This window comes from Crocodylus porosus, unplaced genomic scaffold (assembly GCF_001723895.1).
Source record: "Crocodylus porosus isolate Cpor-Errol unplaced genomic scaffold, CroPor_comp1, whole genome shotgun sequence".
NCBI classification, from domain to species: domain Eukaryota; kingdom Metazoa; phylum Chordata; order Crocodylia; family Crocodylidae; genus Crocodylus; species Crocodylus porosus.
Genome location: NW_017728909.1, coordinates 51,968,024 through 51,983,724, shown reverse-complemented (window position 1 = coordinate 51,983,724; position 15,701 = coordinate 51,968,024). Strand labels below are relative to the sequence as shown.

Genomic DNA, 15,701 nt, shown 5'->3' with positions numbered 1-15,701 from the left:
TGATTAACAGTCTACTTCAAGGTTACATAAATGTGAGAGTGCCGCGCGGCAGTTACATAAAAAAAAGAGAAAATAATATAAAGTCTTTGCTAAAAACTATAAGACAGTTACACCCAGGTCAGTGTTTACACATGCATTTAGGCATGGTTATTTTTGCCTGACAGTACTATCTTATGGTGGCAAAAATTAGTTTGCTGTGGTCTAATAGCATTACATGTATAGATTGTGACACTTTACAATACAGTAAATTAGTTTGCTGTGCAGCTAAGTGAATGAAGATGGAGCTTCAGTAGGGAGCTTTGATGCAATATAATGTAAGTCTCACAATTTGGGCATTACTATACACAAATCTATAGTACAGAATTGGGAAACTAAAGCAAATGAAGAATTAGGCACTCTGGTCCGACTTTGAAAATCAGTCTTAAAACTAGGCACCTACATCCATGTTAAGGAAACTAATGAGCGCCTTCATTGTCAGCATCTGTAGCATCAAGAGAAGCTGCAGGGTTTTTTTGAAAATCAAGCCACTTTTATTTAGGTGCCTGAACATGGGATTGTATACCCATGTTGGAAAACGTTTGTATATTTCATGGCTGGCAACCCTTCCAAGGAGCATATTGGAAAGGACAAAGGGACTCATAAGCATGCCTGTTAAGAAATATCGAGGTTTGTTTTATGACAATATAACATCATGTGTCCTCAACACACAACTGGTGAACATCTTCCCTTTAGTGTTGCACTCAATAAACTTTTCTTCCTATGTGCAAACATAGCTGTGTAATTTTTACGCTTTCAAGCCTCATGGTAGCATTCCTTGTTTAAGCATTGCAAGGCAAATAGCTAAATTTTACATTTACAGTCATTTCTGAACCACACATGGTATGATCTTGAGAGAACATGTCTATATTCATAAATAAGAGCACTATGGAAGACTATATTTGATACCTCGAGCCTTCGCTGACAGGACAAGAATTACAGAGATGCATCATAATAGATAGCATTTAATAAAAACATAAACTTCCTTTTGAAGGTGGAAAGGCCTAATCATCCATGGGTTTGAAGATAAATAAATTCTTCTCTTAATAAATGTCACTTGAGTATCAAAATGTACATTTTCATTTATATTTTTGTAGCTGCTGTTCTGCCAAATTTTCTCTTACTCGAAGTGTTGGATCTTGATAAGCAATGGTTTGTTGATGAAAAAGCTTCTGAAGCCTTTGGTATGACTTATATTTTCATTCTTTATGTAGACTAATGCCTGTGTCTTTGCTATACCAGAATAATGTAATATCATGTGGAAGATACATTTATAGGAGTCCATAACACACTGCTGGAGGAAAAATCTAAGCAGTTTTAAAGATTAGAACTGAAATACAGGTTTTCCTCACTTTATGCTGTACATGTGTACCTGGAAAACGGCGCATAACTCAAATTTGCATAAAGGGAACCCACTTTACAATATAACAGATAGGGATAGGTTCCAAGACTTTGACTGTACTGACCCCCAGACCCATTTCTACCACTTTTACAAGACAATTTTGGTACTCACCAACAGCAGACAGTACACACAAGCACAGGGTGGTGGTGAATGTTACCATAATGGGGATGGCAAATACAGAAACACGTGTTGTAGACTATGAGCGAGGAGCACAGATCCACACAGGAGACTATATTTTGCTGCACATCATTCCCACAGTGCACCACACAAAGCAGCTGACTGTGGGCTTCCACTACACCGATTGCATAGGAGTGAATTTACCTTACGTATAACAAATCTTTGGTATACAAAGGGTCATTGCATAAGAGTGAATTTGCTCATACAGAACCTGCATAAAGCGAGGGAAACCTGTACCTAGGAGTCCTTGGAACCAAAGCTCAGCTGAGTTTATTCAGGGTCCCGAGACAGTTGAATTATGGCAGTGGTTTTGATCTGTGTAGATGTTCAATACCTTTTGAGAATCACATTGTTTGTAAATGTTTAATGGTATCTTGCAAAGTGGGCTTTTTGTTTTTTTGTGAGTGTGTATGTTTTGTTTTTTGTTTTTACTATTTTTATGAGGTTTAAAGGAGGCCTGAAAGATTTATCTCCACAAAAAAGTGGGGAGAAGAAGAAGAAGGTAAATGTGCATTTATCTGAAAAAATGTCCAGGGACAGAGAATTAGTAAAATTCTGAGGAAATAAAAGGCAAAGGAACAAAAATTGATTGACTGAAGTGGAGGGAGGCTTTTAGTCAGGCAGATGTTACCTTTTATTTTTTACCCATGCTTAAGTTCAACTCCTGCTTAAATTTGAAAGAAATGAAGTCTCAGTTAAAGTTTCAGAAGCTTTAAGAGCTCATGGTATACATTTCTACATTCCCTGTCAAGTCTGCAAGAGCAAGATTTCCCTCCTACAAACCTTGGGAGAACTGCAGGGAGTGGAGATTGGGTGACAGCAGGGATTTCAAGAGGGTAATCATGGATTTGGAAATGGTTTACATATAACTTCCTTTTCAGTGGCACCCTAAGTCTGCAGGAGAAACGGTCCCTTCCTTTACCTCCCAGAAAACCCCAGGGGATGCCCTTGGAGGCGTATCTTCTTCTGGGTAGAAATTTTGCTGAAAACTATCCACACCCTAATTACCTGCTGTATATACTTTTCTTTGAAATTTTCTAAAGAGTCTGGCCATTATCACCAACAGGTGGTAACAAGTGTCCTTAGAAATATGTAGTCTGATCCATATGCCTGTCTTCATATGAGAGCACAGTGGGAATATTTTTTTTTCATTCCTTCAGCAACATCTGCATTAGGATGTCTTGTAAACCTGGAAGAGCTCAACCTCCCTCTTGGGAATGGAATAAGGCATGCAGCCAAGCTGATTGTTCAGCAGTGTCCATATCTGCCACATCTCAGAGTCTTTTCATTTGTTCACTCTTTGAATGATGAGAGCCTAATGGAAATAGGTGAGTTGTGTTGTTTTTTTTTTAAATCAAAATCATTAATTCTATGAACTAGCCATTCCCAGCAGGGAAAATGTTTCTTCAGGAGAAATTATTCTTCCACTTACAATTGTTTTAAAGTGGCTAAATGGATAACTTCTTTGCTGGTTATGTTTTAAGTAGCTTTTTTAAAAGATGCTACTTCTGCTTTGGGCTCTGTGAAGGTACATTGCTTCTCTTCACCCCACCCACACAGAATCATGGTGCTGAAATTCTAGGTCTAGGCACAGGATTTCAGGTCCTGCCTATATTGGCCTTCTCTTTGAATTGCCCTCCTTCCTCACTATATCAAGCCCAAGTGTCTTCTCCTCACCTGTAAGGCCTCCCTAGCCAGTCATTCCCAGAAACATATGTCATGCTGCTTGCAGGCAGGAAATACCTTTGTCAATTGATGCAGGAATTCTCCTCCCTCTGCTCTCTTAAATATCTTCTCAAGGCCCATTTCTTGCATGATATTTATAAGATATTAGCCAAATAATTTAATTGCTCACAGGGGAATAATAATGATGATGATGATTATTTAAAAACAAGGGAAAGACCCCTTCCTTTAGGCTGTGGTCTCATCCTTGGTTTCTAGACACCCAGTTTTGTGGTAGTGTATGCCTCGATAGCATCTAAAATGGATGTGCTTTTTAGTTGAGAAGATTAGTAGACCAAAAAATGTGTGTCCTGATTTCAGTGATGTCCAACTTACTTATCTTTGATTTGTCAATTGACTCATTGCATTTGCTTAGAAAGGCAGCAGCGATGTGGGTCTCACTTTACAGAGCCAAATATCAATTAATTACCATATTTATTTGCATGCCACATGCACTCCCCCTCTTCCCTCCCCCCAATCAGCTCTCCAACATCGGAGTGTATAATTTTGCTGAAAAAGAAGGCTGGAGTGGCTGCCAAGATGAGTGCTACTTCTGTCTAGGACTGCAAAGAGCAGGGGTAGAGTCCAGTGCTAATCTTCTCAACCACTGCTGAGGGAGTATCTTGTGCTTGAGGCAGCAACTGAGCTGGCTACTGGCTAGTAGTATCTTGATGATGCTTGTTGTGTGGAAGTCACCTCCTTGTTATTGATAGGAATTATATATAGAACTAGTTTGCAGTAAAGAAGTAGCAGTCTTGGTATTGGGCTCACAACGACCTAGTGCAGGGGTGGGCAAAATGCAGCCTGCCAGGCCATTCTTTCTGGCCTGTGGGACCCCTAAAACATTTAGAAAATTAATATATATCTGCTTGTGCTGCCTATCATGCAGCCCTTGATGGCTTGCCAAAACTCAGTAAACGGCCCTCTGCCCAATATAACTGCCCACGCCTGGCTAGTGTTTAGCCTTGTTTGCTGTCCTGCTACTCCAGGAAGTTCCTGCTGCGTCACCCAGACTGGCTCCTGGGATGCCACACTTCCTGGACACTTTGTATTTCCAGGAGGATTTACTCTGTCGCACAGTTGGCCATGATACTGAAAAAATCTTTCTCGCTCTCTCTTCTGCTTTCCACAAAAACAAAGCATGTGTTTTATTTTGGGGTGAGTGATATGTAAGAAGATATGGTAATATAGTCTCACATGTAGGGCTAGAACATATTCACTCTTTTTTAAAAAAAGAATGGTTAATGTTTTGTACTGACTGATCTTTTTATTATACACTTATTTATTTTATTTTTGCAGCAGAGGTAGCAAGTATTGGAGGTTTCCAAAAGCTTGAAAATCTCTCACTGTCATCAGATCACAATGTTACAGAGGCTGGTTGGACAAACTTCTTCCAAATGCTTTCCAACATGCCCAGCTTAAAGGAACTGAATATCAACCGCATGTATACACATCAAATCAAATCACAAGCAGCAACAGTGACGTCATTTGTTCAGTGTGTGTCTAGGCTCTCCAGCCTTGTGACTGTCCAGATGTGGGGCTGGCTGCTTGATGAAGAAGACCTTAAAATGTTTAATACCATGAAAGAACAGCATCCCCAGTCCAAGAGTTTAAAATTATATTGGCAATGGAGCTTACCACTCTCACCAATTTTACAAGAATGAAAAAAACTGAAGTCATGGGCAGTTAACAGAAACTGCGGGAAACCATTGCATTTTTTCTTCTGCTTTAAGGAGATGCAAACACCACAGCATCTTTTGCATATATAATTTTAGTAGTCTCTTATGAAACATATTTTGAGTCCTATCTTCTGCTTACATTAATTTATGAGTAGTCCCTTTCATGTACTTGGCAGGAGGAATTAATACAAGAGTTAAAAACTTTAGCTTTCATTGAGTCTATTACAAATATAATTGTGTGGAGATTTGTACCTAAGTGATACAATTGCATGCTATAAAAAAAAAAACTAAATGAAATACTGAGTTATCTTTATTTAAAAAACAGAATGGGCTATAACTGCTGGGAATAAAGATGGATACCAGAAAGTTATTGAAATCGTTCTCTCTGAATCACTGTTTGGTTCATGCACACAGTGCACTTCCCCAGTGATGACTGGCAAGAATCTCACATTCTTCTAGGCTTTTTCTTTTTTTTTTTTTAAAACAATGTCTTAAAGCTATGGTTGCAAAGCCTTGAAACTATTACAAATTTAGGTTGGATATTAGAAAAAACTCTCTCACTAGGAGGACAGTGAAGCACTGGAACAGGTTACCCAGAGAGTTGGTAGAGTCTCCATCCTTGGAGGTTTTCAAGACCCAGCTAGACAAAACCCTGGCTGGGGCAATATAGTTGGGGCTCGTCCTGCTTTTGAGCAGGGGATTGAACTAGGTGACCTCCTGAGGTCCCTTCCAACCCTCATTTTCTGATTCTATAACTTATTCTGAATGACTTAATTTGGGTAGTTCTTTGGTAATAGGGTGCAGTTCAAGGGGTGTGTGTATATGTATGCCTGAGGGAAACAAAAGACAGGACAAGGGGAAATAAGTCTCATGTTTCAAATACTGTCACTCCAATATACCACCACAGGGTAGAAACTAATGGCCTGCTGATCTGAGCAACGCTTAAGTAACCTTGAGTAGTATACTTATTCATGCAGTGCTTAAAAGGGCAAACATGTTCTAGCTTTACAGAAACATGTGGATCAAAAGGTGCAGTCATACTAATCAATACTCTTCTACTGCTGAAAATCTTTCTTTGAAAGTCTTCTTTTTTGAATTGTATAGGGCAAGATAGTCAGCTAAATGAGGCTTGGAGTGAAAGGCATGTGGACACAATGTCTATCCTTTATTTCATTTCCAAAACCTCATAGCTGAAATTCAGGAAGAAACTCTGCACAGTGTAGTTCATAAAAAAACCTATACTCACTTCCTTGACTAGTTACTTCCAGCATAGCCTTCATTACATATGTTAGTGTTCAATGACTGTTTGTGAAATGACTTCTTTTTTTTAGCTAGAAAATAGGTTTTTGTATAGGCAGTTTTACTTTGAACTTCTTGAAGTACAAAACCATGACACGAACAGGGACACCTTTTTTGTACAATTGAGAATTCTTCTTTTCCTTAAAAAGGAACACCTGGCCTTTTTGAGTGGTTGTCCATGCAGATTTTGTGCAGGATGCAAATCCACCCCATCTGTTCAGCACTGGATTCCTTTGAATATTAGTGGCCATGGGAGCCATCCTTGTACCTTGAACCCACACAACCACTTTAGTACTACAACTTTAAGGGGCCTCAGGCCCTTCACCCTCAATTGCTAGTCTTTTTTCTTACTGCCCAGGGTTATAGGACAGAACCCTGCAATATCTATGTGTCTTTACCTACAACAGTCAGAGCTATTGTTAGTGTTACTTAAATAGTTGTCTGAGTAATCTTAGCCTTCTATTCTAAAATCTTCCTTACTAATGGCAGCATCAGAAAAGAAGCCCATGTCTTACAAAAGTTCCTTATACTGGTACAGTTATTCCCCTATGGGAATTAAAATAAACTATATTCAAATAAGGCACTTTTATACCAATGTAACTTGCTGTTACTAATAAAGTTCATATCCCTAACTAGCAGTTAACCATATAAAAACTAGATGTGGAATAGGTCTTATTGCTTGTGTCTTTCATATCGGAAACTTCCTACTTCTGATCCTGAATGCCACTTTATAAACCTCAGAGGCTTGAGGGGAATTTTTAATTAGAATGTTTATGACCAGGGATCCCATTTGTCTCTCTTTTTTAAAAAAAATCCCCAATCTTCAGTTAAAAAGAATAACCCAAAATCCACATTTATTCATGATTGAAATGAAACACCACTAAAATATAGATAATTGTGGATTTTGGGTTACTTATTTAAATTCAAAAATTGGGGATTTTTTTTTTATCAGAGAAAACCAGGATCCCTTCTTACAACTGACATATCTGGGACAGTGCTGCTAGACACAGGCACAAAACCCGAGTATGTGCATCTGCTTCTATTGAGAAGGCCATTTTTGTGACCAAGGAGTTTGAAAGCTGGGAAGGTGACAAATACTTACTTTTCACTATTGTATGTTGCCCTTGTCACCTATGAGAGATCCTGTAAAAAGTCAGAGGTTTGCTGATTTTTATCTAAGCTAGTTTTGAAATACTGGTACTTGAACCTGGAAAACATTTGGAATAAAAAATATGGCAGTTTATGCTTTAAAATTAATACAGCTTTTTAAAATGAATTGCAACAATAATTTAAACCATTGATATAATTAGTTAATGATAGAGAAGTGTGTGGCAGTTGTGTTTCATGGCTGTGTTTCATGGTTTGAGAGGTAGCAAAAACTCAGTGAGTCCCTTTACAGATATCACTAAAAAGTCAGGATCTGAAATGATGGTTGAATAATGTCATTTTAAAAACCTTCTTTAAATGAGTCTCATTTCATACTTCAGTGAAGGAACTAAAATAAGAAAAGACCAAGATGCTTAAACTGAAGTGAATGATTCATAAAAATCATGCTTGGCCCTATTAAACACTTAAAATGACATTTTGACAAAAAAATAGGTGGCTAAAATGTTGCTTCTGGGCACGAAGCTGTGCCACTATGAAGCTTAGGGACACGTCTTGACGAGCGCACATATGCAGTTTGTGGCACCTCAGAGCAGTTTGAGGTGCTGCAAACTGCACATGGCACATGTGCACTCATTCATCATGCTGCTAATTAGCAGTGTGGTGGGGTTTTTTGACACCAGGAGATCCATGGCAGCAGTGTGCACCACCAGAAAGGGAACCTGTTCAGCCAGAGCCACACTCTGGCTGCTGGCCAGCAGCCAGCTCAGCACCACTGCTGGCCTGGGAGGCCCCTAGGACCCTAGGTATAGCTGCTGGTGCCAGCCTTGCCTACCCTACCTGGCTCACTTTGCCACACACCAGAGAATATCTGCTCACTGTAAAGCATCAGCTCAGGGTTGTGTAGATTCTGTCTCATGCATGAAAGTAAGATAAGTCAGCAATGGTTTCTGTAGCACTGGTTGCACTGTTGTATGTGTCTGGCTAGTACTCGCCACCTCTCATAAGAGGAAGTATTAACATACTCTGATCATAGTGGGCCCAAGTCCTAGGGCTATGTGAAGCTTTGGGTGGTGATTCGATTTGGAGGAAATTTGGCTTGATTAGGTGGCCAAATCTCTGAATCTGAATTGAATCAGGACCAATTTAAACATCTGAATTGATTCAGAGCTCTCCAAATCTTCAGAAAAGATTCAGAGAGCTTTGATGATTTGGGCAGTCCCCAGTGGCTGCAGCCAATGCTGAGCTGGTAAGTACTAGGGGCTGGGGGAGGTGCAAGCGGACCATGTGGGGACCCCTGCCAGCTCCCTCTGGTCTCCCAGCCCCCCTTACCCCCTCGCCCCCACCATGGCTGCCCCTGCCCACCCTAGCTCCTGGTACTTTAAAGAAAAGCCCTGGTGCTCACCAGGTGCTGCCAGATGCAGAGCCCCCCATGTGATGTGGGGCAATGGAGGGCAGTGGGGATTGCCCCTGCCAGCAGGAGTGGTAAGTTTGGGGGGTTTTTTGTTTTTTGGTTTTTTTCTTAAAGGGCCTGAGCTGGACCAGGCAGGGCACCTGTGGGGGGGAGAGTTGGGGGAGCAGGGGAGAGGCTTGGGGGGCTCATGTAGATCCCCCCCATGTAGTATAGGGAAGTGGGGGGGGCAGCAGGGATGGCCCCCACTTCCCCCACCCGGCAGCACCTGCTGAGTGGGGGCTTTTTTTTTAAACTCAGAGGCCCTGGGTATGTGGTAAAGCTGCTAATCCAAAAATAACTGGTCATGAGGGCACCTGTTTAGGATTTAGGGGAGATACAAAATTCCCCAAAACTGAAGGCTCTGTTTGAATCAGGTGTTTCTTACATCCCAAGGGAGCACCCTAACCAGCAGACTATTAGCCAGTCTCATATATGTGGGGTTTTCTTTGTTATATTTTTTCAAAATGTTTGAGTTTTGATTTGATTAGAGCACATTTTCTGATGCAAAAATGGCTTGTCAAGAAATTCATACTCATTTTGAGGCAGCAAAATGGAGAAGCTGGAACTGAAAAGATGTTTGCAGTCTGCCAGATCCACCTTTAAATTTGTTGTGGTCTGGATAATAATAACCCTGAATCCTTTCCTTCTCATTCCTTTCCACAGCAGTGTGAGAACAATTAAAGTAGGTTTTTTGACTACCACTGTCAAGGATATTCAGTATTACTTTTTACAGCTCAAGTAAGAACAGTGCTCTGGAGGGAGCACTTCCTTTCTCAGCAAATGTCTTTTCTTACTTGGGATTCACCGGTTCTCCCTCCCCACTCCCTGTAATTTGTAGGAATGTATGAACGTCACCAGCTGTTACTTTACACCATTATGTATTTTTTGGTTTACTGGATTTGCCGCAGTATTAGGTAGTCCATCACATGGCTGGCAGGCATAAAATCAATTTAGTGTACTACTTGATAGCCTACAAGTTGAAAGAAAGGGCAGAAGACTATGAAGTGAGTGATCAACCAAAGAATTAACAGAGAAGTAGAGAATATTAGTGGATGAAATGTAAGATGAAGAAAGAAAAGCCATGATGTTCTTACTAGATTCAGATAAGTTGTTTCTTATATTTAGAGGCAGATAAGTAGTGGTCAGAGAAAAGTAGAGAAAACACAACAAGATTTATCTTGTTCTAACTGCTGACCCTCTCTATGAACACCCTCCCCCAACACATGTACTTTGTATGCCTCTTTCCTTCCTTTTTTCCTGTGTGACTTTGCTTATTGTTAAATGGTGAGAGAGAAACTTTGCCCCGGTTGTCCGTCCGTTCATTTCACAATTAGGAAGTTCCTGTGTGCTAACATTTTCTAATAAGTAACTTGCAGTTTCTCCACACAGATTGGGAAATACTTCATGTTTGTGTTTTGATCACAAGGCTTGACAAGGTTATGAATTTTTCCAGATAAACCTGTCGTGATGTCTTTCTAAGAAGTAGGTCCCGGGAATCTTCTGGAGCATCTGGAAGGAGGTAAATGGTGTGCTAAAATAATTTTCATAGAATGACTGTAACTTAAGTCTGTTTGCCTGAGGGTCTTTCCCCATCATTTTCTGAAACAGTGTTCACTTATTAGTGTTTAAATCCAAGGCATGCCTCTTGCAGAAGCCTACCTTTTAGGATTCCAAAGTATTTGGTTTCACATGAATTTGATGTTCCCTTGCTTTTGCTGCTGAAAATTATTTCAGCTGGAATTAAAGAATCATAAGGGGTTCTAGAAAGTGTCATTTATACCAAAGGAATGAATCTCATGGTAAGTTTCCTATGCAAATACATTTTGGGGTCTCATTCTAAGTCTGACACATGTTGCATCCTATGTTTTGCCTTGCCAAGTGGGGAAGCATGCTGCAGCGTGCTGTTTGCATATTGTTAGAAGATGTGGCTGTATTTTCAGGGAAGGCTTCAAAGAGCTTGAGTGGGCAGTTAGGACTAGTTGCATGGTGCCCTCTTAGCTTGCGTAGGACAGCTGCGTATCAGTTATTGAATACATTGTGATTTTCTAGTATGTTCATTAAATGGATACTATTTGTAATTTCCATCCACAGGTACAATGAAATATTATACTGCATTTGGAATTTAGTAGGGAAGGCAAATGAAACAAAGTTTCTAAATGTGTCTAGGAGAAGCATACCTGTGTGTATGTATATCCATGTTAGGAAAAGGAACAGGAAAAAACAGGAGAAAGATTAAATTAAGCTAAATCACAAAGGGACATTTTTTTGTTCAATCAAATGTCCCTTTGTTTGTGCCTAAAATTATTTTTATTTCTATATTTTTTTATGGTAAGTATTTCTAAAGGTACCCATATCTGTGAAGAGAAAAGCCCCAAGCTGAATTAAGATATACCAGACATTAAAGACAGTGGCGTTTCCTTTAGCCAGAATCTGACACATCTTTTACGGCATTGTTTGGAGGAACAAAAGCTATGATCTGAATTTACAGCAGGGCTGTCATAGTTGTAGGTGCTATTAGTTTCGTCAATTGAAAAATTAGGAACTCTGGGTGTGGACGCAGGTAACTCCACAAACATTTAAGTGAGACAGGCTTGGAAACTTTTGAGGCCTGTGGTAGGGGTGGTGGTGGCCATGTTGCCAGACTTGTTCATTTCCAAGGGGCCTAAGTCAAACTTCAGAAGCGTGGCTAAAGCAGGAGGGCCCAAAGCTTATTCCCAGGTGATCACTGGATGAACCTTGGACACTGGACCACTGGAAGGGAGAAGGCACAACGTGCCTGCAACTGCCAGTATCTCTGCCCCACGGGGGTGCTGAACTAACTAGGGATTGCAGGCAATGAGGAGGCAGCTGGCAGGGCTGTAGGGACTAATGAGAAGCCCCTATGCCAGGGGTGGGCAAATATGGCCCGTGGGCCAGATCCAGGGGCTGGGTTACAAGCTGATGCTGAATGTGGGGAAGAGTGGCCCCTCGCTCGCCATGTGGCTGGTGCCCCGTGCTGCAGCTGCTCACAGCCTGCCTGGGACTGCCTGTGCCTGCTCCAGACAGCCCCATATGGGCTGCGAGCGCCTGCAGCAGGGAGCGCCAGCCATGGGGTGGGTGAGGAGCTGCTTTTCCCTCCACTCAGCGCCAGCAAGCAAGGGGTTGGGGCGGAGAGTCAGCAGGAGCAGAGGACCTGCAACACTGCCTCAGGGTCAGAGCTGGCAGGGCCCAGATCAGGCTGGCAGGAGCGTGGGGTCCCAGCTGGCAGGTGCTCTATGGAGCCAGGCCAGCTTCCCCCTCTCCCTGCTGGTGCAGCCCTGTGACACTTGTTCCAAAACATTGGGACATTGGTCCCAAGATGGTGACCAGGGGGTGGGGCACCTGCCAAGGGGTGGGGCTACCCATGAGGCCCTCAACATCTTGCCAAAACCGGGTAAGTGGCCCTCCACCCGAAATAATTGCCTGCCCCTGCCCTGTGCTGTGGCTCGGTGATAGGTCTGGCTGGCCAGAAAGGGAGGGGCTTGTATGAATAAAAGGCTTGCCTTCAAGCTAGAGGGGGCACTGTAGCCCTGGCTGGGGAGGAGGTAGAGCTCCCAGGCAGGCCACGACAGTATCTAGGAGCACAGTAAGAGGAGCCCTGGTATATAAGGCTGGAGAATTTCTTTTTCTTTTTTCCTTCGAACAGATACAGAAGGAGAAAGATTTAAGTTAATTTTGTTCTTGTTGGTTCTGAGTACATGGAGAGGCAGTATTTTCATTGGAGTCAGGCTGGTAAGAACTGAGGGATTGGCAATGCATGTGAGGGAAGGTTTGGAGGCTGTATTGTAAGCACCCTAAAATGCCCTGTGAACTTTAATCCCCTTTCGGCTTAAGGAAGGAAGGAAGATGAGCACTGCTTACAATGAGAAGGCCCAGAGACAGGAGGAGAGAGGGAGAGAGAATTTAATGTCTTTGAGGCCAAAGGGCCAGAACAAAGACTGTGGGGGCTTAAAGCCTCAGCTGTGCAGCTGCTGCTGAGAAGCTGAGGCCAGAATAAGGGGGTTAGGACTGAAGGTAGCAGCCAGAGTACATAGGCGAAGACTGAGAGGGTCAGGGTCTAGACAAACACAGAGCGTAAGGTGGAGCCAGGTGGTCCAAAGGAAAAAACACCATTCCATGGCTTGAGATGCTTCTGGTCGATGTACTTATTCCATCGAGACGTGGCAGTGGAAACGCCAGGTGGCAGTATGGAAGAGATGGAGTGGGGGCAGGCTAACTAGCCTCTGGGTGCCTCTACCTCTTGGCAGGGCTAATCCTGTGACAAAGCAATAAAAAGTTGGGCTGTAAACCTATTATCTTTTAACTCTCTTATCAACAGCCATTCTGGAAGTTTACCTGTAATCCAGGTAATAGTGGGGGCTCCCTACCTCCCCACTGCTAGGCCTCCCTAACTGCAGCCTCAAGCTCCTCCATCTCTCTCCTTCCACTCGTACTGGAGTACAAAAGGAGAGATCAGGGCTGGAGAGTGGGTTCCTAGTGTTGCAGCAGCCAAGACTAAGGCATGCAACTGGCAGCTATACTTACTTGTTAATCAATGAGTTTTACCTGATTAAAATGTGTATTAGAAATGTATGCATTCTTGCATTCTTGCATCCCTATTAACATGAAGTAGGAATGCCTTGATAAATACAAGCAAATATAGACTATAACTCTGGGGTAAGACTACTTTGAAGTTCTTAATAGTTTTACAACTCCATGTTGTAAAGCACAGTTTTACAAACTCCTGACCAATAGACCAATTCCCAAGGGAATTCCAATAGAACCCCAAGTCTAACAGAAAGGAAAATAAACAGAGAGGAAATCCAGAAACACAGGAGCGTATTTACTGCTTCCACCTCCTAGAAACCTGGACTTGGAATAAGAACATAAGAAAAGCCAAATTGGGTCAGACCAATAGTCCATCTTGCTCAGTATCCTGTCTCCAACAGTGGCAATAGGGTATGCTTCAGGACAGTGGTGCTTAACCTCCAGTCCATTAGCTAGAGATCTTTCAGCCCTCCATCAAACTGACTTTTGAATATTCCACCCAGCATATTCATTTATTGGATACCCCAGTACAATGTGGTCATTGTAAAGTGAAACTTTAAATTTTTCCTTTACAATGGCCACATCACCACCACATTGTATAGGAAACCAGCTGGCCACTACAGCTTCCTCCGTACCATCATCTTTCATCCTAAAGCACACCACCAGATCCACTGTGGACAGCTGAGCTGTATACTACAACTGCATCTGCTCAGATGGTGATGCATTCCTTAAGGATCCAGAGAAAGGAGCCTCCTTTCAAGAGATGCTATTTTGGAATGCTTCAGCTGCTTTTGGACCTTTCAAAGACAGTTTTATGTTTGTACACTTATGCCTTTGAAACATTTCAAAAGCATTTGAGATGTTTCAATTATTATTCTGTCCACAGTCTTTAGGACTATTAGAATGAAATTTATTGAGCTAAGCATTGTATAGGTCAATGGTATCAAACTCACCCTGTGTCCCAGCCCAGATCTGGATCATGGGGCTTTTTGGGGGGCCAGATCCAACCTGGGGCACATGGTGTGGTGACACAGTAGGGGGTGCTACTACACAAAGCCACCCCCCTCACTGTGCCAGGCACAAAAAGCCTCATTTTGGGAGTCTCCCTCAGGGAACCTACAGCTAGCTGTCCCGCTTTTTGGAGAACACCCGCAAGCCTGGGGTAACACTGACACCACCCAGGCACTGGTCTCTGGCAGGGCTCTGTGCAGCCCGGGGCACACAGACTCTGTGAACCTTGGGGGTGGTTTTCCTACAGTAGTATTTCTGGGTACTTCTTTCAGTCCAAAGCATCCCAAGACAGCATCAGGTAGAATAAAATAAAAGGGAAAATAAAAAGACAAATTCTACTGGCCAAGCTGGGAGTAGAAAGCGTCCCTCCTCAGTAACGCAGCAAGGCAAGCTGTAACCTGACCTGACATCTTTATTGATTGGGGGGGGGGGTAGGGGTGGCAGGGATTCTATTAGAAGTCAGAATACATTTTGAACAAACATAAGCAACTTGAGTCATATAAAGGCTGAGTATAATGACCCTTTTAAGATGAGACTGGCCTAGACATAATTCCTAACTTCTGGCTAGTTTCCAGGTTTTTACTTACAGAAAGTCAGTGGGCAGCAGTCTGGGGCATTTGCTTGCAGCTTTCAAAATGTCTGCCGAAAGGAAGAGAGAGCTGCCCCCTTCCCCTAGGAGTCTTATCTGGCCAGCTCACCTGATTGACCAGCCTGAACCAGAAAAAAAGCCAGGAGAGAGAGGGGTCACTTGGGCTGACCTGAGAGAGGGGGAGGGGATTTCTTCATATCTGGCAACAGCAGCTGCAGCAGCTCTGGTTCCAGCACAGGGCATGTGGCAGGTCCAGCTGAGGAAGAGATAGGGCCACAGCAGTGCAGATGGGGCAGAGGCTGGAGGGTGACCAGGGCTGTATTGGTCCTTGCTTGCAATCCTGCCACTGATCACTGTGTCCAGCAGGGTCCAAGGGCCCTGGATTCTGCAATAGGTGATGCCCCCAACTCTTGGTGACTGGCTGGTAGTCTGGTGACCCAGAAAGGCTCCATGGGCCAGATCCGGCCTGTGAACTGTTTGATACCCCTGGTACAGGTTTAAGCTAAACTCTATGTTTTGGTAGTAAGTGGTTGAGCAGAGCAAAGGCCACTGACTTTGTTCTGAATAGCTTTATTGTTGGTGGTGCTGGGAGTGCAGCCTGTAGTTTAAGTTGTGCAATGACTTACTGCTGAAATTTTAGCTATTCCAATTGTAAATTTTCATGACTGTGATATATATATATAT

At 42.6% G+C, this 15,701-nt stretch overlaps 2 protein-coding genes across 2 annotated transcripts in view; both read left to right on the top strand.

Annotated features, from left to right (window-relative positions):
* Positions 1 to 5,385, top strand: part of LOC109307692 (baculoviral IAP repeat-containing protein 1-like) — a 28,361-nt gene extending 22,976 nt beyond the window's left edge. The window contains 3 exon segments of the mRNA XM_019531708.1: positions 1,134 to 1,220; positions 2,779 to 2,943; positions 4,637 to 5,385. Of these exon segments, the coding sequence (XP_019387253.1) occupies positions 1,134 to 1,220; positions 2,779 to 2,943; positions 4,637 to 5,001 (617 nt within the window). The 3' untranslated portion in view covers positions 5,002 to 5,385.
* A 4,893-nt stretch (positions 5,386 to 10,278) lies between these two features.
* The window catches only part of NAIP (NLR family apoptosis inhibitory protein), a 37,486-nt gene continuing 32,063 nt past the window's right edge, over positions 10,279 to 15,701 (top strand). The window contains exon 1 of the mRNA XM_019532283.1: positions 10,279 to 10,391. The gene's annotated coding sequence lies outside the window, so the exon portion shown is untranslated. The remainder of the gene's footprint in view (positions 10,392 to 15,701) is intronic.